The 20,000-nt window shown below is 40.5% G+C and overlaps 4 protein-coding genes and 1 pseudogene across 4 annotated transcripts in view; 2 read left to right on the top strand and 3 right to left on the bottom strand.

The window, feature by feature from the left end:
- The window catches only part of LOC138018848 (E3 ubiquitin-protein ligase TRAF7-like), a 19,154-nt gene extending 18,577 nt beyond the window's left edge, over positions 1 to 577 (bottom strand). The window contains exon 1 of the mRNA XM_068865527.1: positions 45 to 577. Coding sequence (XP_068721628.1) covers positions 45 to 528 — 484 coding nt within the window. The 5' untranslated portion in view covers positions 529 to 577. The remainder of the gene's footprint in view (positions 1 to 44) is intronic.
- Positions 578 to 620: 43 nt separating this feature from the next.
- Positions 621 to 12,024, top strand: LOC138018849 (N-acetylglucosamine-1-phosphodiester alpha-N-acetylglucosaminidase-like). Its single transcript, XM_068865528.1, has 8 exons — positions 621 to 1,479; positions 4,441 to 4,569; positions 5,330 to 5,532; positions 6,051 to 6,098; positions 7,396 to 7,524; positions 9,051 to 9,182; positions 10,008 to 10,110; positions 10,404 to 12,024. Exons 1-8 carry the CDS (start codon positions 677 to 679, stop codon positions 10,582 to 10,584), a joined length of 1,728 nt encoding a protein of 575 aa, XP_068721629.1. The 5' UTR covers positions 621 to 676; the 3' UTR covers positions 10,585 to 12,024.
- A 966-nt stretch (positions 12,025 to 12,990) lies between these two features.
- LOC138018854 (protein C19orf12 homolog) lies at positions 12,991 to 13,953 on the bottom strand. The gene has a single exon (XM_068865539.1). The coding sequence runs from the start codon at positions 13,936 to 13,938 to the stop codon at positions 13,417 to 13,419; it is 522 nt and encodes a 173-aa protein (XP_068721640.1). The 5' UTR covers positions 13,939 to 13,953; the 3' UTR covers positions 12,991 to 13,416.
- A 396-nt stretch (positions 13,954 to 14,349) lies between these two features.
- LOC138020993 (uncharacterized) lies at positions 14,350 to 15,741 on the top strand. Its single transcript, XM_068867871.1, has one exon. The coding sequence runs from the start codon at positions 14,350 to 14,352 to the stop codon at positions 15,739 to 15,741; it is 1,392 nt and encodes a 463-aa protein (XP_068723972.1).
- Positions 15,742 to 18,811: 3,070 nt separating this feature from the next.
- Positions 18,812 to 20,000, bottom strand: part of LOC138018855 (protein C19orf12 homolog pseudogene) — a 1,544-nt pseudogene continuing 355 nt past the window's right edge.

Below are 20,000 nucleotides of genomic sequence, written 5' to 3'. Positions count from 1 at the left end.
GAACAAATACGTTTTACAATCAAAGCATAAGGTGAGGGACGCACCCTTGACGCTGTATTGACATCGGTATTGCGCGCAAGCTTTGAGATGGTCTGCTAAAGCTCGTCGTCGAAATTTTCCACACTGGTTTGAACTATTTGGGCAAGGAACAACAGCGAACCCGCAAGAGTCTTCATGGTCAGCCCGACGACCAAACGAAATCTTCTCTTGACAACCCGTGCCGTCCATTTCAAAGTCTTCTTCTGAATCCGATCTAGTTAAGCCATGTCTACAGTAGATCAGCAAGTCTTCAATTTGCCCTCGAACGGCCAAATTCGACACCAAATGGAGGCGCTGCAATATCTTTCCATCAAGAGGACATTTGCTCGCAGAATTCCCAGTAATCGAAACACCATTCCGAACGCAATTTCTGCAAAATGTATGCCCACACTGAGTGGAAATTACCGGATCAGTAAAAAGTTCATTGCAAATGGGGCATTTTAGAGATTCGGATGGTTGAACAACGAACTTAGTGGGTAACATATCCATCAGATGTCTTTCCGTGTTTTCATTGTCAACAATATTTCGTTACATTTATACAAATGTATAAACCACCTGCTATTCAGCCGCTGCATTATTATTCGCAGGCGCTAAGAATAAGCGATTCTTGTTAAAACTTCCTGCAAAGGGGCAAGAAATGAACGCGTTGATTTTTTCTCTTTTAGCTGTTTCGCTTCAAATTTTAACTTTGGAATCTATCTCAGACGACCCTTTTCCAGGCGATGTACTTACGCCATACAAGGATCATTACAGAACGAGAAGAAATCATCGATTTGTACGGGATTGCCAGCATATTAAATTTGGTAACACAACACACGAAACGTTTCATGTTTCTACGCCACTAGTTCCCGATGAGTCCGTTGCTTATGTGCACAACTTTTTTCATGAATTTTCGAAGGGAGGTGAAAGCAGAAATGTAGTTGGACATCTTGCAGTTGTACCAGATCCTCTAAGGACGTTTTCCGTTCTAGAACCCAAAGAAATCGGTGGTTGTAGCAGGTTCATGAGAGCTACGGTCGCCGAATCTTCCAAACAACGGCGCTGTTACATGGCTGCAAATGGTGGAATGTTTAGAACCAGAGACGGCAAGTGTTATGGAAATATTTTTAGTGATGGAAGAAAAGTTCAAGATTCTGAAGGCGTCCAAAACGCTAATTTCGGAATTCGTGAAGATGGTACAATAGTTGTAGGGTATTTAACTGAGGAAGACGTTTTGCGAAAGGAGAATCCATTTTTGCAGTTGATTTCAGGCGTTGTGTGGTTATTACGGAACGGAGCTAGCTATGTTAACGAAAGCAAGAAGGCAGAATGCCGTGACACCGAGGAAACTGGAACGATGGACGTGTTTGCGGGCGTGTTGTCTGCGAGAACCGCACTAGGGCATGATAACGAAGGACGCGTTATGATAGCTCAGGTTGATGGGAAAACTCATAAGCGAGGGTTGGTAAAATTAACAGTTTATTAGCTTTTTTCCCAAATCGTAATCCATAACTCTAAGAATATCAATGGAAAGGTGGCTGACCCTGGAAAAACTCTCAAAAAATAACAACCAATAATTAATTATTATTATTATTATTATTATTATTATTATTATTATTATTATTATTATTATCATTAATTATTATCTTCTCCTGCTAATCTGCTGACAATCATGTGATTTCAGGGTACATTGTTGTTGACGGTGAACTCTGTTGTCATGGAATAGTAATATTACAGCCTTTCATGTAGAAATTTATAGACCAATTGCAGAAATTCTGTCCTAGACAAAAGGCATCATCTCAAGGCTCTTGGAAATAATGTAACGATTTGTGTAAGTTTATTCCCCGAAGCCTTTGTCTAGAATATTATTGAAATTGGGCTGTTAGCTGAGATGGATCCAGGACTCTCAGCAGGTTTGGAAAATTGTCCATTGAAGGCAAGCCCAATTAGGGGCAAGACTGTCATTAGGGACCGTAACCCATATCCCCTTTTACGGCTGAGCCCAGTCAATGTTACGGATGATTGTTGCTACAGAATGAATATTCACAGAGCAAAACACATTGAAATTTATTTATAAACATTGACCTTCTAAAGAAAATATAATTGCTGCCTTGTGTTGTCTGTGTTCCTGATTCTTAGACATGTTTTTGGTAAAAATCTAAACATTTTCCGTAAAAAAAACCTTTGGCGAATATCGCTGATCGATCGTTGTTGGATTCTGATGCCATTTTCAGCAACAAAATCATTATCAATGCACCGTACTTGATATAAATGGGATTCCGCTGACCATTTTTCACGGTTCTGTGATGCATGACCATTTACACATGGTTAGTTCATCTTTATTCATTGTGAAGTTTATCTTTTTGCCGTGTATTTGTCACTTTTGATTGAGAAAATGTAAACTTTGCACCTCGGAGAGCCGGAAAATGCATTTTCCAGGGTCTAATTTTAAGAATTTTCTGGGGGAGCATGCCCTCAGACCCCCCTAGGGGTTCAGGCCCTTTGGGCCTTTCTTTACAGGGCTCGAAAGTAAAAAATTGTTTGGTCGCCTTTTGGCGACCAACTGGAGAAATATAGTCACCAGATGCAAATTTTAAGTCGCCAGTTTGTATAATCGAAATAATGTTCGAGTTCCACTTGTTGAAAGTGTTTGATATCGTCCGGTAAGGCATGGGACACATTCATACAATAAGTACGAAAATACAAATTAAAACAAAAAAATACATACTTCTACAAAACAATCTTGCCCAAACTTGAACAGTAAATAAAAGTTTCAAGCTGCTATCTTTGTTGAGCACTAACAGGAGCCAAACGCATTTGGCATCCTCTCCATTACCCAAGAGAGAGGTATGGAAATGTTCTAAATCTTCCCCGCTTACTAATTTATTCTCCATGCTGATATACATTGCACGTGTTCGCGCGGAACTACGCGAAAGTCAATCGCTTCCATTCAGTGGTCTTTTTGCAAAATTCTGCTCCTGCGGTTCCAAGGGTTCCAAGAGAGAAACTGTAATGGAGTCGCAGAAATATTGTGACCAGAAGTTGGTAAAGTTTGGAGGGAATTTGGCTTTTTAAATGTAATTTGGCCCATTCTTTTACGATGAACGCAAAGCAAGACAAGATAAGATGTTTATTTTAACTTTAATGCTTTATTGTACATCTAAATCGTGCAAAATTCAGGTCGCCAAAGTGGCGACTAAAGGACAATTTTAGCCGCCAAGGAGAAAAAGTTAGTCACATTGGCAACCGTATTGGTCGCAATTTCGAGCCCTGCTTTACATGTATTTAAAGGTGACAGGTGACATCTTGAGTGTTAAACCTGCTTCAAAACTTAACAATAGCCCTGAGGGGGACTGGAAGAATACTCCCACAGGATGTTTTGAAAAATAAAGGTCCTCAGGAACATGACCTCTAGTGTTTTGAGGGATGCTTATAACTGTAGGATGTGTAATGTCTTTGAAATTATCTCTAATTTTAAATGTTTCCTCACTTGTGTTTCTCCTCAAAAACTGCCCATGTTTGAGTATTTTTAAATTCAGTTTAGGCAGTTTGATGGAACCAGATACATAGCTATCAGGCTCTCCAAGGCTACTGCAGAGAAGCTTAGAGAGAGAGCCTGCTCACAGGCTAATACATAGCCTAGAGCGGTTTTCAAATTGAGTGTCAAAAGTAATTAGATAATTACTTTGGTTTATGATTATTTCACTCAGTGATTGGTTCAAAGTCCTCGCGCCATTTTTTCAACCAATCAGAAGTGAAACCAAAACCAATTGTGGCTCATGTGTGCACATTATCCCGCGCTGAGTGTCGGCTACGTGTAATTACTTCGAGTGTTGATTGGTTTGCCAGATTGTCTCAGTCCTTTTTGATTTGGCCAAAATAATTACTTTGGTTTTGGTTTTACGACACCAGAAACCCGTAAGAATTGAAACGTGTAACGGCCCCTTGTGTGCTGGGAAGCAAGCTTCTGAATATTCAATTTGCTAAGTACCATATTTGGAACAACAAGAGCGAGGAGTTTCCAGATATGGTACTTAGCACTGAAATATTCAACCAATCAGTTCGCGCTGAATATTCGGAAGCTGTGAACGCGCGTTACACGTTTCAAACCCCCCCCTTCCCCCCCACGGTTGATGAGTAAAATCTTCTGGCATTACGCAGAGTAAAATCTATTAAGTCACACTCTTACAATCTTGGACAGAATAAAATGGAACAGAAATGCCCCCTTTCCCCTTAATCAAGGATGATGCCATGTGAAGGCCAAAACGCGCCATTTTCCCAGCATTGATTTTGCGGGGAGGGGTGGTCTCAATGTTCCATTTAATCTGTCCAAGATTGTAGGAGTCAGTGGGTTAAAGACATTTAAAAAGGCAAGTAAAAGCAAAATAACTTTAAAAAATCTTTCTTTACCTTATTTCAAAGGATTGATCTGTACAATTTTGCTGACCTTTTATTGAAGCTTGGGTTTGTAAATGCTATAAACCTGGATGGAGGAGGCTCAGCGACAATGGTATTAAATGGCACTGTAATAAATTATCCCTCTGATCGATGGTTAGTAATAAATTAATGATCTGTAATCTATGCTGTCTTAACAGCGTTCACACATGTTTCTTGAACTTACAGTGAGACTAATAACCTTAATTCATCACCAATGAAACCACCTGCAACTTGACATGTAGCTGTGACACTCATTTTTTTATATAATTATGTTTGACTTAAAAAAATTTCCTTGGTTCAAAGTTTTTCAAACTAGTTTGTTTCTTACTTTCCTTTGTTTAAGATTATTCTAACATCTATAAGACAAAGGAAGGCAAAAAACTAGTTTGAAAAATTTTTAACCAAGGGAATAAAAGGTAATTTTGTAGAGCAAAACTATATATATAGAATGGCTGATACTTTTTGGATAGATACAGTTCACAAAGCCAAGTTAAAAGGACCTTTTTTCTCAAGATACCAGTGTATGAGCTTGCATTATCTTGAAGTCTGTAGTTTTAAAGAGTCTTTCCAATAATTTGAAAATTTAGCATCTGAAGGTCTCAGATACATGCTTAAAATCTGAAAATTCCTTGTTTAACAATTATTCTAGGTTCTAGGTTTTTAAGCTCTTCTGCTCTAAACAGACTAAAAAATTGCAATACCAAACTAAATAGTATTTTATAAAATGTACATGTGCTTGCCGAAGGGTAAATTAAGATGATTATAACACATTGTACTATAAGCAATTTTTATTTGCCTGTGTGACCCTATGTGAAGAATTCTCAATCAGGATTCAGTTGAAGACCCCTAAAGATTTTATTTAATTTCATTTTAGTGGAGCATTTTCTTGCCCAAGACCAGTTTCTACCATTGTTTGTGTCCATGAGCCTTACTCTGTGTCCAGAAATTGTAGTGGTCATGGGCAGCGTGTAATGGACCAGTGTGTCTGTGACAGTGGATGGACTGGTGAAGCATGTGATGTTTTGGAGTGTAAGCAGAATGATTATTGTTCTCCAAATGGAATCTGCTCTGATCAAGGTGAGAGGAAACAGGTTATTCTATTTAAGCTTAAATTGAAAAGGTGACATAAGCATATTAACTCTCATGTCAAATCTTTGCTTGATAATTTGCTTAGGCCACCTAAGAATTTATTTAATAACAATAGCAACGTATAACAAAAGCTACTAATGAACAAATTAACAAGCATATAAACAACCATACTCAAGCTCTCTTACAGTTTTAAAGTGCCTTTTTTTCCTCATTGAATGGGGGAAAAGGAGCAATTTTCTTTTCTCTGTGGTTCTTAATTAAAAGCTAATGATCAAGCTTGAAGGGGCTATGAAAAAACAAAACAAATTGATGGGAAATGTTGGTCATAATTAGCTTAGCATTCCTGTTTGAAGGAATACTGGATTGCCAGCCAGCCTTGCTTGTCAAAATGAAAAAGATAATACTAAATGAAATAGTACCTTCAAGGTACATGGTTATATCCACATATCATTAAGGTAAGAGAATCCAAAAAAGCAAATTATTTTCCTTTTCTTTTTCATCTTTAGGAGGATGCATATGTCACCCTGGTTGGGAGGGTGAGAACTGTGGTAGAGGTTTGTGTTTATTATGGTATATTAATGAGAATGAATAGATCGTCCATTGTATCCGATGAAGACAGTATCGATTTCATCACACCTGGTTGTTGCTGCATCTTCCTGCTCGCATGTGCGACACCTTTCCTGCATTCGAAATAAAATCACATCCTCATCTTCCTCACGTTATTCCTCAGTGATCGTAATGTCCTGTGATGTGGTTGTTGTAGAATGAAGTAGTACCCTGTCTCGTGCTTGTCTGCGACTGTTTGTACAGACTGTTTGACAATACCACTCCATTTGTCTCGACTTCTTGCTGTATCTTCCCAATAATGTTATTATTGCTGTAGTCTTTCTGCCCGAGGGGGCCCACATTGTCGAGTCAAATCGTCTGGTGTTTGCCAGAGTGAAATCTTTATGTGTCAATCTTGGGCAGGAAAGAGTTAATCTTAGGGTGCGTTCGATTGTCCATATTCCGGAATGGGAATATATGGAATAGAAGTTAGAAATCCTTCGTTTTTAGGGAGATTCACATGAAAATTGTCAAACACTTGCTAAAATGCTATTTTAAACATATCTTTATCATCCTTGTGGCTTCAAAATGCCAGACCTACCATTTTAAATCATCACTTCACGTATTCTTATTCCGGAATAGGGTCAATCGAACGCGCCCCCAATGAGGCTACAGCCTCTAGCAAGTAGCCTGTATCTTGTGTTGGTGGTTTTTTTTGCCAAACAAAGTCCATTATGAGCTAAACCAGCCATGCTGATAACATGCTGGCAGAGATACCGCGGCCATCATCTGGGTGCAAATGAATAGGTGTTCTTGTACACCCCACCTTGTTATTAACAAGGGTTGTGAGACAGACCTGTGGGTGCAAGATATTCTGTTGTATTTGTTGGTCTGCTGTGTATCATAGTAACATTGTTTGTTGGTGTTCTGTGCATCACTCTACAGAACTCACGGGAAGGGATTAAGAGGAGCCAAACCCATAAGCTCTCTCAAAAATGCATGGTTACCCCCAGATTTCTTTTTGGATACCAAGAGTACTTACTAAGATGTACTTTCTCCAGATAGTTTTAAACCATGCAAAAATATCACTGTATTGGTAAGCATCACAGATAGGAAACCCGAGTATCTCGAGATGCACAGAATGTATGCGCAAAAGCAATAGTAGGCACCGTCCTTAAGAGGAACCCAACCCATAAGCTCTTGCATGGTAGTCCAATCCTTAAACACAGAGTCATTTCATTTAAATACCAGCAAGGCATGTTTAGTTTAAAATAATGTTTTTGTGTTCTTTGGTTTTTGTCTCAGCTTGTTCTTCAGGGTGGTTTGGAGCAAACTGTAGCCAAAAGTGTCTTTGTTTGGAAGGTGGAATTTGTAATCCTATAAGTGGACATTGTAATTGCACACCAGGGTGGACAGGACCATATTGTGGACAGCGTAAGCACTCTTAAAATTAATTTTATCCTACAATAGCTTAGGCAGTGGGTAATTGTGAAGAAGAGCTCCCCAAAAAACCTGTCGGCCGACTGTCGGTCAACTGTCGGCCGACAGTCGGCCGACTGTTGGCCGACTGTCGGCCGACAGTTGGGCAACAGTCGGCCGACTGTTGGGCAACAGTTTGTGTCATGTTTGAGGCCAAAGTGTCGGCCGACTGTCGGCCAACAGTCGGCCGACAGTCGGTGACCTGTTGGCAACCTGTCGGTAACGTGTCGGTAACCTGTCGGCGGGGCATTTACTCGTCTATTGCTTCTAAACTACGCAAAAAGAGTTAAAGGCAGTTCATAACGATACCTTGAGCAGCACTTATACTACTAATATGGCTTTTGTCCACTGTTTTAGCGTTGGTTAGCGTTACTTGCCCACGTTGTTACCTATTCATTTATCCGCCATGCACAAGGTTAACATCATTGCTACATACATGGCATACCATAAGAGGCCGCGTTGCATTGTAGGGCGATTTGAACGAAAGTGTTTGTATTGATACGTGGCTTATGGTTTTCAGAGTTTTTAGCCGAGTTTTCGATTAAATTATCTTCCAATGTGATTCTTAGATTGTCTGGTGTGTTGTAAATTACGCAAGTGACATATCCTATACGCATCTGATAACAACTGATAACAGTATTTTACATAATTTCAACTTTGCCGTCGATCGGTAAGTACGTGAAGGCTGTCGAGTCATACATCACCATTACGGAATGTTATGCCACGTTAACTGCTCATTTTTACCACAATTTTTCTTTTTTCTTAACCTGTCGGTTAGCTGTCAGTAGACTGTCGGTAACCTGTCGGTCAACTGTCGGCCGACAGTTGACCGACAGTCGGCCGACAGGTTTTTTGGGGAGCTCTTCTTCACAATTACCGGCAGTGACATGGAGTTCCATGCATGACTGGCCTTCCTTTATTATTACCTTTATTTTTTCGCATATTGTTGCTGTCTATTTTTGAGCATATAATGCCTACTGGCAACTTTTTATAAAAACTATAGCCAGCTCTATGCTCAAAATGGAGCTATGGATGAAAGGGAGCTGAATTGCTTTTACCATTCTGTGTTTTATCCTTTTACCCTGAATTATTGTGGTTACAACTCTGAACCATTTGTGGCAAACGTTAAGTTTTCAGCTCAAGATTAAGTCACAGTTTAATAAAATAATGTTTAGAATAACTTGCATAATTATTCAATCCTTAATATTAGTGTCATCCTTTGTAGGGTTAATCTCAACAGCCAGCAATTATGTCACCAACTAGGTACACTGTACTAATGTCTTGCAATCTGGGGTTAAAATGGGGGACAGAGGCCAGGAGATGTTTATGTTTGACAACAGTTATTGTGTTTTTAATGGGGACTCCATTGGGAAAAATAGTACTGTGCTACCTGTTGATGTGAACTTTACCAACCCTGCTTGAGCTCTTTCATGTCAAGGAAATGCACAGCATTGCATTAATTGATTATTTTTATCCCACAGGTTGTTTCCATGGAAGTTATGGCCAGAATTGTTTGAGCTCTTGTGACTGCCCTGGTAGTTGTGATTGTGATCCAGAAACTGGCAAATGCCTTTTAGTGAACAATAACACAGTGCTTAATTCTACTAAAAAATGTAAGGGAAAATAGCACTTCTTTTATTAAAATCACTTGTTCTATTTGTTGACTATTTCTTAAGAGCACTGTGTGTGCACAAAGAAACCTTTCAGAGCAGAATATGACTCTTGAGTCCTGGAATTCAACCTTGGCATACTTGTGAAAGTGAAATGCTCTTTTTGCAGTGCCAAGCCCATTCCTCTCCCTATTGAGCCTTCGAGAAATGGCCCTAGCTTGACCCTTTCAAGGTCACTACATAGGCACCCTCTCTTTAATATTTTTCAGGAATGCTAATTTAGTTTTCTAACACAATACCTGCAGACCTGTTGGCTCAACTGGTTGAGCATTGGACTACCAACCAGGCCCCAGTTGTTTAACTGCTGGAGAACTTTATCCTGTGGATACATCACCATCCAGACTATAAAATGAAATATGCTCCATGTAAAATGTTGGCAGAGGTTTTCACAGTGACTTATCCACTGGATAAAGCTACCGGTATCCTACCTTTGACTAACTGGGGCCAGGAATTTGCTGGATGGAACCCTGGACAGACTAACACTTAGGGTCTTGAAGTTCCTTAGGAGAAAGTGATACCTTGATAATTAAATCTGCTAATGGGTAGTCTTGCAAGTCTCTTGTTCGTCCCTTGTTGGTGTTTCCTTCCAGGACGTTCAAAGCCTGATTCGCTGTTCCTAAACAGTAGACACAGAGATCCTGGTGTTGTGGTCTGATCTACAGGGCCCCAGCCCAGTAGTAATATTGTTACTAGCTATTGTGGTTACCCTGCCTCCTTGATGAAGCTAATAGACTTAACCTTGACAAATTAGGCGCTCTTATGTTGCAGGGCTACAATGTGTATCAGATTTAGGAAAAGAAAAGTCAATACCAACTGCAAGTTTGGAACAAACCAACACAGAAAAAGTTTTAAGTTTGGAAAGGGAATTTAGGTAATATGTTCATACAATTTGTGGAGTCTCAAGCTTATGTAATTGAGCACAAGTTCTCTTCTTATTTGGATGGCTGCCTATAAAAAAAATTAAGTTGGATCATTAATCAAGACCACATGTTGTTGCTCTTGACGATGCAGTAACCCTGCTCCCCAATAAACTTAGAGAGGAATAATTTTGACAAAAATAGTTGCAATCTTCTTCACATTCTTACATGCCTATTTCTTTTCTGTCCAGCATTGAATTTAATGCCAAATTTTAATTTCTTCTTGTTGTTGAATCATTGTTTTCAGCAAGCTGTTTGTGTGGTTTGTGGCAGTGATCAGTCTTTGTGGCATCAGTTTTCTAGCTAATTTATTTCTCATATACTTGGCATGCAACCGAGCTTCAACGGGTGGTCTTTGGAAGAGACGTTATGAAGATGAACGACAACTTCTTTTTCATACTGATGATGATGAGGAAAATGCCCTTTGAGGTGCCCTTACAGCTCACTTACTGGTATTAAGTTTTGAAGGACACAATACGGTTTTACCAACCTTTGCCCATGCTCCGGCAAGGATACCAACACAAGAGTTAACACAAAGGTGCTAAGCTGGCCACTGACTCGTTCTCTGGAGGCTGACAGCTCACTGTTAAAGATACTATGAAGTTGGAGAAGTACTGTGTTTAGCATTGAGAAAAGCAATCGGTTATGACTTTGAACTGGATATTGTCTTGTTGGTAACAGTGAAACTTCATTGCTAGAGGAGTGCTCTTTGCACAAATGAAGGTCATTCAGGGCAAAGCACCTATCAAGAACTGTTGTTAGGATGACAGTGCGTGGTCAAGTCAGATTAAAGTTGCAATGGAAAGGCTTTCATTGTTAAAGAAAGGGTCTTGAAAACCCAAACAATGGTCATGTGACCTGATAAATTGCAACCAAAAACAGACTGATCAAATTATCAAGTCTAAGACCCACTGATATACTACGAAAACCACCGATCTGTGGAATGAGCCTGAATTACTGAGTCACTGCCCTACCCACTTTTGCTTGGGATGGAGCAAGGATGGCAGAGTCGGTTAGTGCACGGGCTTGGTGCAAGAGGTCCTGAGTTCGACTCCGGGATATCGCATCCTCGTTTCGACTTCTTTCCTTTCCGTGTAGCTAAGTAGCTTTAAATACCAGTCAAACGGAGCACTGATGGAGAGGGGGGAGTAAACTGTCGACCTCAGGTTTGTCAGTTGAATTACTGTTACGAGTTATCGACGTTAAATATGGTTACTTTACTTTTGTAAGTAATCAATTTTATCCCTTTCTTCCTGGGACTCATGATTTTGAAAACGTATCTTTCCATAGCTACTGCTGCCTTGGGAAAGGAATTTCATGAAAATGTTTAACTAAAGTGGGCAGGGTAGTCACTCAATAATTTGGGCCCATTCCGCAGATCGGTGGTTTTCGCAGTAGAAGCTTGCCTCTTAGATTCCCTAGAGCCCTCAGACTAAAACCACTCACAATGACATCAGTTTGTGAAAAACAGTGGCACTATCTTTTGAGATTTGGAATCTAGTGATGGAGGATGACAGATCACAAGTGGTGATACTTTGTCAGCTTTCATATGTTTTCTCCCCATGGTTCTGTTACTGTGGTTTGCATATCATCACATTAGTCAGTTAGATGTTGTGGCACTGAATCAATGCAACTATTACCGGTAATGTTTTTGTACAAATTTTAATTTTGAATTCACCTGAATTACTTTTTTAATTTGACATCTTAACAAAAGGCATTGACAGCTGATTACTTTCATAGTTTTGGAACTTTCATTGGAAAAAACACAAGAACATGGTACTAACGTGTCACATTCTCCTTCATGAAGTTACTACAGCTGTAAATAATGAATTATGGGGAGAGAGGTCAATAAAAGGTGTTACACATGGGGTGAGTGTTTGGGAAATAATTTCAACAAAGCCATTCAGTATGCATTTCCCTTTCAGAAAAAGGGCGGAAAGGAATGGTAGAATTTTTCCTTCCCCTTCAGGGATTCTGAAGGGATTCCTATATCCCCCCACACAAAGGTCTAGGATGTCTTAAATCATTTGAATGACTTCACAAGGATTGCTCGAATTTTTTGTCTTGTTTCCAAACACTTTCATATCTTTCCTCTTGCTCTTCTGCACTGCTGTTTCTCTTTCTCTATCCACCTATCATTTCCTGAAGGCCTGGCGAAGTAAGCTCCAGTATGGATATTATTTTGTCTTCACACAAGTTTAGGTTTCACGAGTAACCATCGTTACTCGTAACGATGGTTACTCGTGAAACCTAAACTTGTGTGAAGTCATAGTTATTGCTCCTCAATCGATTGAGTTGAGCGCTCTACGAAATACGTTCTACTCAAAGAAAGATATTGGGACATTCCATTTTTTATCCGCACCCCCCCTATGGAAGGCATTTTTTTAAATGTCAAGAAGGACCCTGTCGGAATCTGGATTTTCTGCTCCAGTTTAGGGGGTCGGAATCGGGAGTCTTTGTTCTATACAAAAACAGGCCTGTCAGAAACAAGCTTCAGAGTAAAAGGGGCCTGTCGGAATCTAACTTCAGAGGTGAAAGGGACCTTTCGGAATCTGATGTCAGAGCAAAAGGGACCTGTCGGAAAAATAGGCTGATTTAGCAACAGAACGGGAACGTCAGTGGCGACCTCGCGCGCAGCAAAACTACCAATGAGAATTTAGAATAGAGAAGAAAAGAGTAGAATCTATTCTATTCTGAATTCTCATTGGTGTTTTTTCTGCGCGCACCGTCGCCACTGACGTTCCCGTTTAAATCAGCCTAATGCCTTCCATAGGGGGGGGGTGCGGATAAAAAATGGAATGGCCCATTATTATGTCCCAATGTATATCACAAAGTATTGTTGTTGTTCTTTTAATTAAATTCGTTTTAGACAAAATATTTTTTTTCTCATTTGATTTAATAATTACGTGAAAGGAAGTCCTTCCGTAAAACACGAACAACGCAGAAAAAAGACTAGAGCTACATGTATTACCTTAAATAAATCATGAAACCCGTTACGGGTAAACAAAGTACTTGAAAAGACGTTTGTCAATGCAATAAAGCTAAATTTTACTTCACTCTCTGCTACACCGCAAAATTAGCTGTTTTGTTGCATAACGCAATGTAATATATCAAATTTTCGTCGTGATCAAAGTTCAATGTGCCATGGCCATGTGTCCTTGAACGCTGTCTGCATCTGTTTTCTGCGTCATAAGTAAACTATTTCGTGAGCCAACAACGAAGATACCTCGTCAAGTGCTTCATTGTCAACAATGCTTCTGTTACGCTGCCATCTGAAGACGCATCTGATCTCGCAAAAATGAAACCATTCTATCCATGAGCTGTTGTCGAATCAGCAAGCCAGGGCCGCCGTTGAGGAAGGCTATAAGCCCCATGTAATCTTCGATCGACAGATTATCGATAATATCCTTCATTGCGTCATACAACAACTGTCTCTCATGGGCATTCATGTCGTTTATAACTTGAGAGACTGGCTTGAAATTTCCAGCGCTCTTGTAAGCCAACATTCCACCGACTGCTCCTCCGACTAGAAGACCTGCAGGGCCAGCAATCAGCCCTCCAATGGTTGTTGTTACGCCAGCTACAACTCCACCGTAAGCACTGGTCTTGACAGTGACTTTAAGCTGATCTTCGTCTGCCAAAATGGACATGACTCGCTGAAATTCAACCACAGAGACAGGCATAATGCGTTTGCTGGACCGTACAATGACAGAAGAGAAAGTCAAATTTCGAGGAAGCTGACAATTTCTGGGTATTCCCCCATTCTCGTTCCCAGATCCCATCGTTTCTTTTAGCCAGAGGGGCCTTCGCACAGCTGGTAACAAACAATTAGACCCGTAGCCCGCAAGGGCTACGGGTCATAGCCCCTATTGACCCGTGGCCCTGAGGGGGAAGGGTCTAATTGTTTCAGTATCACTCAACTAGTCGGACAGAAAAAACAATGATAAAGTTAGCAAATGCAAGTTGAAGAAATATTTATTTGGGAATAAATAAAACGAAAGAAAGCGTCACGCTTTTCGCTACTCGAGTGTTATTACTAAGAGTTCTCTAGAAGCGTAAAATGAAAGAAGTTAAAATAATAATAATAATAATAATAATAATAATAATAATAATAATAAGAGATGATGTCGATACATCGATTCCCGAGGTGGTTAGCGAGAGTGGTTACCAAGCTTTCTAAGGCCTGGAATACCATGATTGTTACAAGAACTAAACTGGGGATGGAGATATCGGAGATTATCCAATTTAGAAGAGGACTGCCTCAGGGGGATTCTCTATGTCCGCGCCTATTTACTATCTGCCTGAATCCCATCGCTTGGAAACTCAAGGCAACTGAAGGATATAGACTCTCGAAGCCGATTGATACCAAAGTGACGCATTTGTTGTACATCGATGATCTTAAGATCTTTGCTGCCTCCGCACCTAAGCTCAACACTGTGATGAAATCAGCAAGATCTGCAATGCAAGATATCAGCCTCGACTGGAATCCGAAGAAGTGCTCTGTTGTACACATCAAGAGAGGAGTGAAAGTAGAGGACGCCGAGAGCTTAGCATCAGTGATCAAATGTCTAGAAGAGGGAGCTCAGTATAAGTTTCTGGGCGTGTTGGAAAGCACAAGACAAGAAGATCAGATAGCTTTTAAACTCGCCGCCGAGATGTACCTGAACAGAATGTCCATCATATGGTCCAGTCCGCTCTCTGATTTCAATCGCATTGTAGCCTCCAATCAGTACGCCTTACCTGCCTTGACTTACTTGATGTGGACACAACACCTTCCCATCACGGAACTTCAACGAATTGATCGTGAGATGCGCAAGATCGTAGTAGAGCAGGGAGGAAAGCACCCGCTGGGCTCAACTGCCTTATGTCATCTTACAAGGCAGAGCGGAGGACGAGGTCTGCGTTCCGTCGAAGCCGAGTACAAGGTGATTAAGATCAAAGGTGCACTCAACCTGTTCAAAAATGAGGATCCAACCATGGAGCTGGTGCGCCAGTTTGAAGACCGTTCAGTAAGGCTAGGACATTGTTCTATAGTCAAGGAGGCTTTGAAGTATGGGCAAGAGCTTGAAATAAAGCTAAATTTGGTGCACCCTAACCCTACATGCTGTACTGAGGATGGAGATGAGATCCCAGGTACAAAGACCAAACAGCAGTTGAAGCGAGCTCAGCAAGAAAAGCTGAAGAAGGACGTGCGAAGTCAGAGTTGGCAAGGGAAGCTGATCGCATCGAGATGGAGTGACCCCGAGCTGAGTAACGGGTGTTTTGACTGGCTTAAGTGGAAATCCTGTCCATCATACGTGATTGCTGGTATCTATGAGCTGTATGAGCAGATGCTCAATACACGAATCTACCAGAGTAAAAAGACAAGAACTGCTAGGGAACGTGACGTGCAATGCAGACTCTGCGGTAAAGCGCAAGAGTCGGTAGCACATATTTTGGCTGGATGTTCTGCGCTTGCGCAGAGCAAATATCTCCACAGGCATAATTGCGTGTTGAAGATTCTGTTTTTTGAGATGCTCCATGATCTAGAACTCGTAGACACTGTACCACCTTGGTACTCCCCGATCGAGCCAAAACCTGTCTAGGAAAGCGCAGATGCACAAGCCTTTTGGGATGTCCCGCTGTACGCAGACCACGTGGTAGTGAGAGCCAACCGGATAGATGCTAGAGTTGTGGACCACAAGCGGAAGAATGTTACCATCTTAGAGATGAGTTGTCCATGGGTGGACAACAGGGCTGCAAAAGACCAGTGCCCGGTTCCTCGAAAGCCGATTAACTTAATCCAGGATTAGCGTAAACGTTTGTTTCACGTTTTCAACTTTTTGGTGAAAGTTTCTTTTGCTTATTTTTGGTTTTCAAGATTGACGTCTTCCCATGTAAAGTTCTGCCGAAAGTCTGCGTTGAGCAGCATTTGGAAGTAGAGAAATGAACTGCTTGGTTTATTTTTAATCTGGGATTAGCGTTAATCGGCTTTTGAGGAACTGGGCCCAGGATAAGACAGAGAAGTATGCCCCCTTGCGGATGGAACTAAAACAACAATTCAAAGGATACAGCATAGCCCAGCACGACATCATTCTAGATGTACTGGGAGGATACTCCAAAGGACTTGAGAGAACTGTTAGGGTTTTAGTGGGAAGGAAGAGTAAAGAAGTCTTGCTAAAGATGCAGAAGTCCGTCTTAACTTCAAGTTTACACATTGCCCGCCACTTCAAGATAATGACATAAGATAAGACACTAGTAGAGCATTTTTTAAGTATTTTAATGTGATATCTCAGAGAAGGAGATCTGAATTTTGTTTTCCTTCAAGGTCTACTTAGAAGACATTTTAATGTATTAGTTTCCATAATAAGTTTTTCTTTTAATTTTCTTATTTCCCGTTGGCCTTTAGGTTACGCAACAGCGCCCTACTGTGCTTTAGCTATCGTTTAGCATACATACGTTTGCACTGCTATAATAATAATAATAATTTGTGAACTTATTGTGCGCAGCTTAACATGAGAATGATCAGCTGCGCATTACAACTGCATTACTTTACAAGAATTTAACAAAAGATAATGCATATAAAAACTAAATAATATTTATGCATGCAAGTAAGAATTGAATATAAAATTGCTCACCACTATAAAGTCCTAAAAAGATAAGTCTAAACATGAGCCTTAAAACTGTTCACATTAGTAATTTCACGAAATTTTTTTGGAAGAGAGTTCCAGAGCCTTGGCGCTGCTACCATAAAAGCTCTATCACCTAACGTCTTCGATCGAACAATTGGCACAGAAAGTAAAATACTACCTGAAGATATAAGGTTATATAAGGACGATTTAAATGTTGTTAAATCGCATAGATATTTAGGAGCAAGGCCGTGAATTGCTTTGAATGTAATAAGCAGTATCTTAAATTGTATCTGGGCTTTAACAGGAAGCCAATGCAGACCACGAAGAAGGGGTGAGATGTGGCAAAACCTAGGGGCATTACAAACTAGCCTGGCTGAGGCATTCAAAACTCTCTGCAATTTGTTAAGCTGGTAGTTGGGCAGCCCATACAGAAGACTGTTACAATAATCGACACGAGATGTAATAAATGCATGGACAAGCATTTCCGTTGATTCTCGAGATAAATACTTGCGAATGCGTTTGATATTATGCAGATGGTAAAAGGCAACACCGCATAACTTGCTAATATGAGTTGACATAGTGAGCTGCTCATCAAACCAAGAGCCTAGGTTTCTAGCTACTGTTACAGGACAAACATCAGTAGACCCAACCCTAATGCAACTGATGTTAACCTTGGCCAGCTGCTGCCTAGTACCTATAATTAAAAATTCTGTCTTATCATCGTTTAGCATAAGATTATCTGAAATCATCCAACTCCTAATGTCACGGATACAGTCAGTCATGGACTTGATGGCAAAATCAGCATCCGCAGATCGACTGGGGCTGAATGATACATACAACTGTGTATCATCAGCATAGCAGTGAACTTGTGGGAGGTGTCTTTCAACGATCTGGAACAGTTTGCGTGTGTAGATAGTGAAAAGCAAGGAACCCAAACATGATCCTTGAGGAACACCTTGTTTTAAGGGAAACTGATGTGAGAGACTACCATTTACAGAAACACGATGGAACCGGTCAGATAGATACAATTTAAACCAGGCGAGCGCATTGTCAGTTATTCCCAAATCAGACTCAAGACACGATCAATCAGCTTATCATGATGTATAGTATCAAAAGCTGCACTTAAATCTAATAATACAAGCAAGGTGACATGTTGCTCGTCCATAGACATCAAAATATCATTCTTGACTTTAAGTAAGGCCGTCTCGGTGCTGTGTTGCTGTTTATACGCCGATTGAAGCTGAGAATGTAATAAACTGCTCAACCCCAGCCTTCTCCGAAAAACTTCGTATCCTGCGTGGCACTTGTCACTACAATAAGAAAATAAAAGTTGAGAATGTTGCTGAAAGTGCCAAAATCTTAACAAACGTCCAGACGTTTCGGGACTGTGCCCTTCATCAGTGGAATGTTCGTTAATGTTTTAATGTTTTGAGCCACGCTTCGTGGTATTTGATTTAAAATTTGAAAGTTGCGTTGTGCACACGCGCGCGAACTTCAAATGAACTGAAAATCAGCATTGAGGCCGCGCGGCTGGCATGTCCCGAGACGAAAGATGAGATGCATCTCATGTCTCTTCCTCTGTTTGTTCCCATCGCAGAAATTTGGGCCCATTCCGCAAATTGGTGGTTTTCGCAGTAGAAGCTTGCCTCTTAGATTCCCTAGAGCCCTCAGACTAAAACCACTCACAATGACATCAGTTTGTGAAAAACAGTGGCACTATCTTTTGAGATTTGGAATCTAGTGATGGAGGATGAAAGGAAAGGAAAGGAACTTTATTTAAGTGTCTAGTCGTTCTAGCGCTGAAGCCCTAATTGGGGACACTGTAAATTGAAAGTAACAATTAACACAAATCAAGTCAAATGTTGGTTTTTGAGGAGAGGGGAAACCGGAGTACCCGGAAAAAAACCTCTCGGTGCAGAGTAGAGAACCAACAAATTCAACCCACATATAACGCTGAGTCTGGGAATCGAACCCGGGCCACATTGGTGGGAGGCGAGTGCTCTCACCACTGCGCCATCCCTGCACGCCATGACAGACCACAAGTGGTGATACTTTGTCAGCTTTCATATGTTTTCTTCCCATGGTCGTTGTTTAAAGTTACTGTGGTTTGCATATCATCACATTAGTCAGTTAGATGTTGTGGCACTGAATCAATGCAACTATTAATGTTTTTGTACAAATTCTAATTTTGAATTCACCTGAATTACTATTTTAATGTGACATCTTAAGAAAAGGCATTGACAGCTGATTACTTTCATAGTTTCGGAACTTTCATTGGAAAAAAACACAAGAACGTGGTACTACCTGTTACATTCTCCTTCATGAAGTTACTACTGTAAATAATGAATTATGGGGAGAGACGTCAATAAAAGGTGTTACACATGGGGTGAGTGTTTGGGAAATTTCAACAAAGCCATTCAGTATTCATTTCACTTTCACAAAAAGAGAAAAGGAATGGTAGAATTTTTCCTTCCCCTTCAGGGATTCTGAAGGGATTGCTATATCCCCCCACACAAAGGTCTAGGATGTCTTAAATCGTTTGAAATGACTTCACAAGGATTGCTGGAATTTTTTGTCTTGTTTCCAAACACTTTCATATCTTTCCTCTTGCTCTTCTGCACTGCTTGTTGTTGTCGTTCTTTTAATTAAATTCGTTTTCGACAAAGTTTTTTTTTTCTCATTTGATTCAACAATTACGTGAAAGGAAGTCCTTGCGTAAAACACGAACAACGCAAACAAAAGACTAGAGCTACATGTATTACCTTAAATAAATCATGAAATCCGTTATGGGTAAACAAAGTACTTGAAAAGACGTTTGTCAATGCAATAAAGCTAAATTTTACTTCACTCTCTGCTACACCGCAAAATTAGCTGTTTTGTTGCATAACGCATTACTGCGCATTATAATATATGAAATTTTCGTCGTGATCAAAGTTCAATGTGCCGTGGCCATGTGTCCTTAAATTAAACGCTGTCTGCATCTGTTTTCTGCGTCATAAGTAAACTATTTCAGATACCTCGTCAAGTGCTTCATTACCAACAATGCGTCGGTTACGCTGCCATCTGAAGACGCATCTGATCTCGCAAAAACGAGAACATTCTATCCATGAGCTGTTGTCGAATCAGCAAGCCAGGGCCGCCGTTGAGGAAGGCTAAAAGCCCCATGTAATCTTCGATCGACAGATTATCGATAATATCCTTCATTGCGTCATACAACAACTGTCTCTCATGGG

The sequence above is a fragment of the Montipora capricornis genome, chromosome 10, assembly GCF_036669925.1.
Source record: "Montipora capricornis isolate CH-2021 chromosome 10, ASM3666992v2, whole genome shotgun sequence".
NCBI classification, from domain to species: domain Eukaryota; kingdom Metazoa; phylum Cnidaria; class Anthozoa; order Scleractinia; family Acroporidae; genus Montipora; species Montipora capricornis.
The sequence above is the reverse complement of the archived record's forward strand: the minus strand, read 5'-3'. Positions and strand labels throughout refer to the sequence as shown.

Excerpts from the sequence above, each read along its gene's own strand:
- LOC138018849 (XM_068865528.1), top strand. The coding sequence starts at position 677 with ATGAACGCGTTGATTTTTTCTCTTTTAGCTGTTTCGCTTCAAATTTTA. Across the intron at positions 4,570-5,329 it reads AATTATCCCTCTGATCGATG|TGGAGCATTTTCTTGCCCAA; the intron begins GTTAGTAATAAA and ends ATTTCATTTTAG. Across the intron at positions 7,525-9,050 it reads AGGACCATATTGTGGACAGC|GTTGTTTCCATGGAAGTTAT; the intron begins GTAAGCACTCTT and ends TTTATCCCACAG.
- LOC138018854 (XM_068865539.1), bottom strand. The coding sequence starts at position 13,938 with ATGGGATCTGGGAACGAGAATGGGGGAATACCCAGAAATTGTCAGCTT.
- LOC138020993 (XM_068867871.1), top strand. The coding sequence starts at position 14,350 with ATGATTGTTACAAGAACTAAACTGGGGATGGAGATATCGGAGATTATC.